This window comes from Chelonoidis abingdonii, chromosome 26, assembly GCF_003597395.2.
Source record: "Chelonoidis abingdonii isolate Lonesome George chromosome 26, CheloAbing_2.0, whole genome shotgun sequence".
Lineage (NCBI taxonomy): Eukaryota > Metazoa > Chordata > Testudines > Testudinidae > Chelonoidis > Chelonoidis abingdonii.
Window position 1 is genome coordinate 9,644,291 of NC_133794.1, and position 8,283 is coordinate 9,652,573.

Genomic DNA, 8,283 nt, shown 5'->3' on the forward strand with positions numbered 1-8,283 from the left:
GAGGCGAGTCAGCGCAGGGGCCATTGCAGGGAGCGGAGGCCAGCAGCAGCCATGGTGGGGGAGCGAGCTCGGGCGGTGCCGGGGACCGGGGGGCCGAGCTCCGGGCGGGGGTTGCCGGTGCACGGGACCGGGGAGCTCCCGGGCTGTGCGCGGGGCCAGGGGGGGCGGAGATGAGCTCCGGGCGGTGCACGGGGCTTGGAGGGGGGCGAACTCCGGGGCGGGGGGGCTGGTGCAGGGGCGGGGGAGGTTTGGCAGGGGTTAGGTCCAGCCGCCTGAGGCCAGGGACATCCCTGGGGCCTGACTCCAAGCCCCCCCTCCCCGGAAGGAGCCTGGTGACAGCGCTTGTGGGGGTGCGGGGCTCGCTGGAAAGTGGGGGCCGGGCAGCTCCGCTGACGGCGCCCCCCGCCCCTGTGTTTGCCTTGCAGTGCGATTTCTCCGAGGATCAGACGGCCGGTAAGTGCCCGCCCCTCCCTTGCACGACCTCGGTCCTTGCGCGCTATTTTCATTTCAGGGGCGAATCCCTTGCGCGTCCCCCCGCCGCGGATGCACTTACCGCTCTCTCCCTCCCTTGCAGACCTTCCTCCTCCTCTGTCACTAGCCTCCACTCTCCTCCCGTAGCCTCTTTCTAGCCGGCCGGTAAGTGGGGCGGGGCGTGTTTGCTCCCCCCCCTCGCGTTAACACCGGGGCCCCTCGTTTGTGGGGCGCAGGGGGTGAAATCTCTCCGGGTTGCTTTTGGCGCTTGCTGCTGTGGGGATCCTGCCCCCCCAACCCCGGGTCTGGGGGTGACTCACCGCCCCCCCCCCTCCCCCGTGCGTGCATGGCTCACCCAGGAGCAGTTTCCTGTCCAAGCCCGGCGGGACCCGCCCAGCCTGCGAGCCTGCTTGCTGTGTTCCCCCAGCTAGGCCGGATGGAGGGCAGAGCTGGCTTTAGGGGCGCTGCGCGGCCCCCCTTGCCTGTGGGTTGCGGGGGGGGCGGGGTGTGGCAGGCTGCGGGCGGGGTGTGATTGCACAGAGGAAAATGGCTGCACAACTCCGCTCTCTGCTCCAAGTTGTGACAAACTCCCAGCCAAGCTGGCTCCCGCCCTGGTGCCCCCCAGTGCCCCGCGCTGGTGGGGGCACACCCGGAGCGGGAGAGGGGGGCGGCTGCCCCACGGGTCGCGCCTGGAATGTTGTGTTGGAGGCGCAGCGCAATTCCTGCGCGGTGCCTTGCGCCGACTTCCTTATATGGGCACAAAACCTCGGCTGAGCGCAGGCTGCCTCCCTGCGCGGGGAGCGCCCCGCCGGGCGGGGGGCAGGGCTCAGCCAGCCCGGGAGCCTGGGGAAAGTGGGTCTCTGCGAACTCTCCGGCCAGACCCTCCCTGAGTCCCTTTGCCAGTGTTTGCTTTGGCTAAAGCAGGAAGTGACCTCGGACTCCTGGGTTCTTTACCTGTCTCTGGGAGGGGAGTGGGGTCTATGGGATCAGGGGGCTGGGAGCTCGGACTCCTGGGTTCTCTCCTCAGCTCTGCGAGGGGATTGGGTTATGTCTCTGTTCCATTCCCATCTCTGCCGCTGGCTCTGGCCTGGGGCTCTCTGCTTTCCCATCCATAAATCCTGGCTCGTTGCCATGAGGCAGGCGATGGCTGTAACATCTGTGGGCCTGTCTCATAGGAGGTGGCCCTACGGCCTCTTTCCTGGCCTCGGCTGCTGCCCTGTGGTCAAGTCCCTGATGCGAACCCCACTGGGGCTGGCCCGTGGGGCCTTGCGTGAGCTAATCCCCCACCAGGGTGAAGCCGGCCCTGGGACCAAGAGGAGTTAACCCACTAGCCAGGGCAGATCCGTCCCCTGGCTCAGCCGCAGCTCCTGTGGGTTTCCCCTCTGAGATGGGGCTGGTGCAGAGAGACACAGTGACTTGTCCCTGGGAATCTGGGGCAGAGCCAGGAATCGGAGCCAGGGCTCTGGTCCGGTGCCTTATCCCTGAGGCCAGGCGGCCCGTCTAGCATGGGTCGCTGCAGAAGGCAGGACACTAGACGTCTGAGGCCCGCTCCCGTGCAGGGATCCTGGCTGACGTTGTCAGGAACCCTGGTGGGGGAGTTATCGAGGGCTCCTGTCTCTTATCGTGCTGAAGCGCCTGCTTTCTTATGGGCTCCCAGCTGCCTTGGGGGGGCTTAGGGCTGAGGCGGCTGCCCCGGCGCGTGCAGTTTGGCTGGAGCCTGCTGGGTACCAGGCAGCTCAGGGGTGGCCAAGGGGAGTTTGTTGTTTGCAGGGGCCCTGCACCCCTTGGTTCAGGTGGGATCAGCACCTGGGGCCACAGTGACACCCTCCCTGCTTCTCCCCCAGAGTTCAAGGAGGCTTTCCAGCTCTTTGACCGAACCGGAGATGGCAAGATCCTGTACAGTCAGTGCGGGGATGTGATGAGGGCCCTGGGCCAGAACCCCACCAACGCCGAGGTCATGAAGGTGCTGGGGAACCCCAAGAGCGATGGTGAGTGACTGGCAGGTGCTGCAGCAGCCCCAGGGCCAGGGGGCTTGCCCATCTCCCGCATCGCTAAGCTGGCAGCAGGTGGGAACGGGCCCTTCTCCCCGCCCCATTGGCTGGAGTGAGACTATGGCTCAATGGGGGTCAGACTCGGGACTGGCTCTGTTGCTCAGAATGAGGAGGCTAATCTTGGGCCTGGCCTCCCCAGACCAATGGGCTGGGTTGCAGGTGATCTGGGTTTGAATCTCCAGTGCAGGGGGCTTGAAGCTGGGTCTTCACCATCCTAGATGTGCTGCTGCCCCTCCCAGGCTGTGGGGTGCGGAGGGGGGTTCTCTATGAAAAATACCCCCAGGCCTTGGTTTTGTCCCAGTGTAGAATGAGAATTTTTTTCCCCCAAATCTCAAATTTCTCACCCAACTTTATGGTACGGCACCCACCCGTGCTGAGCCCTGTGCCCAGCACCACTCCCCCTTCCTCCTCCCCCCCGCCCTCAAACCTCTGCAGAATGGCTGGCATCTGTGGGGGCCTGCCCCATCGCTGGGGGCCTGGAGCCTGGGAGGCATCATGCTTGCTGCTGTGAGCGTTACCGTCCCGTCCCGTCCCTTGCTGGGTCCAGGCACAGGAGGGATTTGATGCTGTGGCGAGCGAGCCCATCCCCCGGGCGGGGTGCCCGGCCTGGCAGGTGGCTGGCCAGAGAGCTGGTCTCAGCCGCGCCCCCTTCTCTCGCCAGAGATGAACATGAAGACGCTGAGTTTCGAGCAGTTCCTGCCCATGATGCAGACCATCGCCAAGAACAAGGACCAGGGCTGCTTCGAGGACTACGTGGAGGGGCTGCGGGTCTTCGACAAGGAGGGGAACGGCACCGTCATGGGGGCCGAGATCCGCCACGTCCTCGTGACCCTGGGTGAGACGTTGATGCCGGCCTGGCAGAGGGGGCTGCTGCGGCTGGGGGAAGAGGGTAGCTGAAGGCCTCTGGCTGAGTCTCTCCCAGGGATGTCTGGGTCAGGGAGAAGCAGAGAAGACCCCCCCCCAAGGGTCTCTCCAAGGTGGCTGGCGCCAGCCCCCTGCTCCAGTCACCACTTGGCAGATGCAGGGCAGAGACTAGGAGGAAGGCCCGTGTGTCTGGTCAGGGAGGGTCACGGAGGCTGGGTTTGCTGGGAGGGGACCTGTAGTAAAATCCCATCTGACCCACGCAGGGGAGAAGATGACAGAGGAAGAGGTGGAGATCCTGGTGGCCGGGCATGAAGACAGCAACGGCTGCATTAACTATGAAGGTGAGGGCTGGCGGGGCATCGGTGTCTTGGGATCAGCAGCTCCGGATTTATCTCCAGAGGTTGCTTAACCCTGTGGCACCCGGTGGCTTTGGCTCTCCTGCTGTGCAGGGGAAGGGGGGGAGGGGACTCCAACCTGGGGAGAGGGTGGGGTGCGAGTTGTCTGTCCCATGGCCAGGGTTTATTTTGGGACTAGCCCAGGGCCTGTGTCTCGTTGTTTCCCTCCCCAGTGAGGACACTGCAGCCCCTTGGGGCTTCTCCCACCCAAGAAATGAGGAGCCAGGGGCTGTGCTCAGAAACACCAGCCCCTGAGGGCAAGGCCAGTGCCCCTCCCTGGGGCACAGAAGCTGGGCCCGGTGGGTTGGGAGCTGGAGGCAGCCGGGCGCTGGCAGGTCCCCAGGAATCCCCTCGTGCATGTCCGGTGCGTTCGCTTGATGATGTCTGTTCCTTCCAACAGCGTTTGTGAGGCACATCTTGTCAGGGTGAAGCCGAGTGGGGTACGCCTCTTCCCGAACCCCTTCACTTACCTCCCCTGCCCCCCCTTGGTTTTGTTTTAAAGGAAGTCTGGTTTGCGCTCCCCCCAGCGTACCCCCCCTCGGCATGTCTCTGCATGTAGCTGACTCTGTCTAGCGGGGGAAAGAGGCGGCTCTGCTGGGGGGCCATGCACCAAGTTTAAAGCAAGACTGTGTCATCTGTGTGGGTGCAAGGGGAGATGGGGTCCGGGGGGATCAGATGCAGCCTGGGCTGCTTGTGTCCTGTCTGGGGGGAGCTGCGTCTGCCTCTACCCCAGCGGGACAGCCGTACCCCCCCCCCCCCCACACCCTGCTCGTGGCTGAACCCGGGGCCGCTGGGCGTGCACTGTGGGGAGCCCCGGGCAGGAGGCAAGCGGGTTAACCTGACAGTCTTTCTTTAGGGAGCGGTGTAGTGGCTGCCTGCCTGGCCCCTTCTCTCTGTCTGATCCTCCCCCTCGAATGGCCTGGCTCCCGCTGGCCCTTCTCTGCTGTAGATAAAGTCAAGCTCTCCCCTCGCCTGGGGCAGGAAGCCGCCCGGCTTGTAGGCCTCCTGTGCCTGCCAGTAGCTGTAGAAACCATGCTGCCCTCTTCTCTTCTCCCCCCTTCCCCCTCTGCCACTGCGGGGTCGTGCGCTGCTCTGAGGACGGGTTGCTGCGGATGGAAGAAAGTGTCCTGGGGCCGTGGGGTGAAAAGTGAGGCCTGGGGCAGGGGGCTTCCTGGCCAGGAGGGGGAGAAACCCAGTTATTACCAGCTTTAGAGGAAGGGGCCCGTGCATGCCCCCTGGGCTGGGAGCCAGGGGCCCATATGGCTCTGGGGGGCCCAGGGCTCTCTGGGGTGGGGGGAGTGAAAAGGGGGGCACTAGAGCACAGCTGCTTGAAGACTCCTGGAAGAACCTGCCCTGAAGCCCCAGGCCCGGGTCAGATTAGCCCCAAGGACCCTTTCTCCCCCAGCTACCAAGGCGCCTCTCCCGCTATGGGGCAGCTGCCCGCTCTCATGCGCACCCTTCTCTCCACAGAGCTGGTCCGGATGGTGCTGAGCGGATGAAGAGTCCAGCCAATCTTCCCCCATCCTGTCCCGTCCCCCCTGAGGCCTCGGCTCGCCGCCGAGCGCTCAGGTTTGTTCTGTTCTGTGCCTTTTCTATGCCCTGTGTAAACTTCTTCTCCCTGTGTGGACCAGAAGGAGACTTCCAGTGCTGCAGGGGGTTGTCCCAGGGGTGCCCCTGGGGGTGGGGGGAAGATGAGTGATCCCTGTTTTTTCTGGGGTTACCCCCACCCTTCTAACCCCTGCAGCAGTGCTCAGTTGTTTCTTCTTCCAGCTGCTTTCACTTAATAAACGGTTTGGAAAGTGGTGCCTCTTGGTCCCGTTCAGAAAGTGGGGGGGCAGGGGCTGAACACAGCTCCTGGAAAGGGAGCAGGAGGGTGAGAATGGCTCTGGAGAGGGGTTCTGGGAAAAACGTACCTGTTACGTGCCCAGCAGGATCCATGTGGTCCAGGTCAGAAACTCACAGCCTGGGCCTCCTGCCCCTGGAAGCTGGATTGTGTCAGTCTCCCCCTGCCCCAGAGTGCTGGGCACCTTCTCACTGTGGTATCTGGCCCTGTTCTCCAGAGGGATGGCGTGTGCCAGCCCTGCCCCCCTTAGGGGCATGACAGGGCAGGAGGGGTGGGAGCCCCCTAGCAGGCTCTGATCAGGAGGCAGTGGCCTGAGGGAAGGGGGTTCCTTCCAGCAAGGAGCCCCCAGCCGTGGGGTAGCTCTCAGCCAATTGCAGAATAAAATTAACAGAGACAAATGGGGCGGGGGGAGGGGAGGACACCTGGACCCTGCCTATAGTAATGCCAACTCAGTAAAGGGTTCTAAGTGGTGTGGGGAAACAAAGCATGGAGGGGGCTGGGGGGGTGTTCCCAGCAGGTTGCTAGCAGAGCTGGGACTAGCTGGGGGGCAGGGGTGTGTTCTGCCCACTAGGCTGCACAACCAGACCAGGCTGAGTGATGGAGTAGAGGTGCATAAAGCAGCAACCTCTAATCCCACCCCTACCCACTGGGGGCCAACTGTGTAGTGGGGAGACCCTGCCCTGCACAGCAGACCCGCTGACTGGCAATGGAATTAAAATGGCTGGTGTCCAATGATGAGGGGCAGGGATGAGAGTGGCCCACAGCTGGTGTGTGGGGGGTGCTACCTGGCTCCAGTGACTGGCAGGCAGCTATTAAATAGGGGGGGCTGTGAGGGGAGGAACTTCAACTCCCCCAAATGGTCCTGGGGTGGGGGTGGTGTCACGCCCACAAACAGCAGTGGGGGGGGCGGGCATGGTCCAGGCTCCTGCCCTCCTCTGGTATGTGTCACTGCTCTGCACTGTGCATCTTACAGCAGGGAAACTGAGGCACAAAGCCCCTTGCTCAGCTGCCACACCTTAGCCCAGGCCTCCAGTGCATTTCCTGCTGCTCTGCTCCAGCAGGTTTGATGTTTCCCAGCAGTGTCTATTTTTAGCCTGACCAGTGTTGGGAGCCTCCCCGGTGCCACGTCTCTGCAACCAGCACCTTACATGGAAGGAAAAGCACCTTCCCAGCACCCTGCCCCCCGCCCTTCCTCCACAGCAGGGTGGGTGCTGCAGCCCCTCATAAAACCAACAGTGCCCCCTGACCTGGCGCTGACCCGGGTTAACGTGTGGTGCAAGGGCTGAGGGATGACCTCCTGCAGGAAGCTGGCCGCTTGCCCAGCAGCTCAGAGGCACCTGCGCCTGCCGAGTGCTGGGGCCCTGACTGGCACATGCAGGGCTTGGTCCCACCTGAGTCCCAGGCTGCGCAGCAGGGAGCTGCTGCTCATGGGTACTCAGGAGCAGCCCCCTCCACATGGCAGGGGTCCTGTGTGGGCTGCCCCCAACCCAGGGCTCTGGCATCTGTACCATTTGTCCAGGGGACGAAGGCCTGTGAGCACTGGGCAGGCTCTGCTTGGGCTTCCAGCAGGCCCAGCATCCCCCACCCCACAGGCTGTGACACTCAGCTCTGCCTTACTGGAGCCACAGCCGCCCTGGTACCATTCGGCCCAGGATGTGTCTCCCTCTCCCCCACCCCACCAGCATGTCAGTCTGGGCACCTGGAGCAGCCCCATGGGGCCCACTGGGGCTAGGGTCAAAGCCCTGATTGCTGATCCCTGGCTGCTGGGGGCCCCATCCCCTCCTCCAGAGCTCCAACCCCCTGGGGTAAAAATCTAACCCCCCTCCCTTCCCCGCAGAGGGAGGTCCCCCCCCCTTCCCCGCAGAGGGAGGTGAGAAATGCCCTGGAGGGCTCCTCCCGTTAAACCAGCACAGGGCCAGGTAGGCGATTGGCACTGTCTCCCCTGCCCCCCACTGTCCAGAGCATCCCCAGCACTGTTTGCTTCCTCACCCAAAGTGAGAAGTGCCCAGCTGGCTCCTGCCCGCCTACCCCCCAACTCCCAGAGGGCTTTTTGGCCTCCATGGAAAGCTACCAAGCACCAGAGACCCCCGCCCGGCCCCAAGACCATCCCACGGGCAGTGCTCCTCACCAGCTGCAATTGGTCTGACTTCCGCTCGTCACCCGTGGGGCCTGCTCTGCCAGCCGGAGCGACAAGCCCCCTGCTGTCCAGCCCTGTGCCCCGGGGCTCCACTCGCCTCCTTCCCTTCTCTTACCCAAACCAGACCAAGCTGCTTGCGGCTCCACCAGGACACCGGTTTCCCAATCCGCGGCTCCATTCTGCCTCCTCTTCAGGGTCATTGTCCTCTAGCGAGGAGCTGGCAGAGCAGCCAGTACCGCTGGCCAGACGCGCCCAGCAAGACCTGGCCCAGCCTGCTGCCCCTGCCCTCCAGCACCTAGTGCCCGCTGCACCACTCCCACTGACCATGCCAAAGCGAGATTCCCCCCATGGCTGCACTGTGAGGTTCAAGCCAGCCCCCTGCACCAAGCAGGGAGCCCCATGACCTTAGCAAAGGCCACCCAGGGCCAGCAGGGTACACAGCCCTTGTACCAGGGAGGGGAGAGAGGCTCAGATCTCGGCCTTCGCGATTTCTGTGGCTTTGCAGAGCCTTGTGGAAGCTCT

The 8,283-nt window shown here is 63.9% G+C and overlaps 1 protein-coding gene across 3 annotated transcripts; it reads left to right on the forward strand.

The window, feature by feature from the left end:
• Positions 1 to 344: 344 nt before the first annotated feature.
• On the forward strand, positions 345 to 5,583 carry MYL6 (myosin light chain 6). 3 transcript variants are annotated; one of them, XM_032785600.2, is made up of 6 exons: positions 345 to 453; positions 2,316 to 2,459; positions 3,184 to 3,357; positions 3,650 to 3,727; positions 4,182 to 4,221; positions 5,252 to 5,583. In XM_032785600.2, exons 2-5 carry the CDS (start codon positions 2,390 to 2,392, stop codon positions 4,208 to 4,210), a joined length of 351 nt encoding a protein of 116 aa, XP_032641491.2. In that variant the 5' UTR covers positions 345 to 453; positions 2,316 to 2,389; the 3' UTR covers positions 4,211 to 4,221; positions 5,252 to 5,583. The 3 variants fall into 3 exon arrangements, with proteins under 3 accessions (XP_032641491.2, XP_074917210.1, XP_074917209.1); XM_075061108.1 differs by lacking the exon at positions 4,182 to 4,221 and adding an exon at positions 575 to 636 and having other exon boundaries at positions 372 to 453; XM_075061109.1 differs by lacking the exon at positions 4,182 to 4,221.
• The last annotated feature ends 2,700 nt before the right edge of the window (positions 5,584 to 8,283 follow it).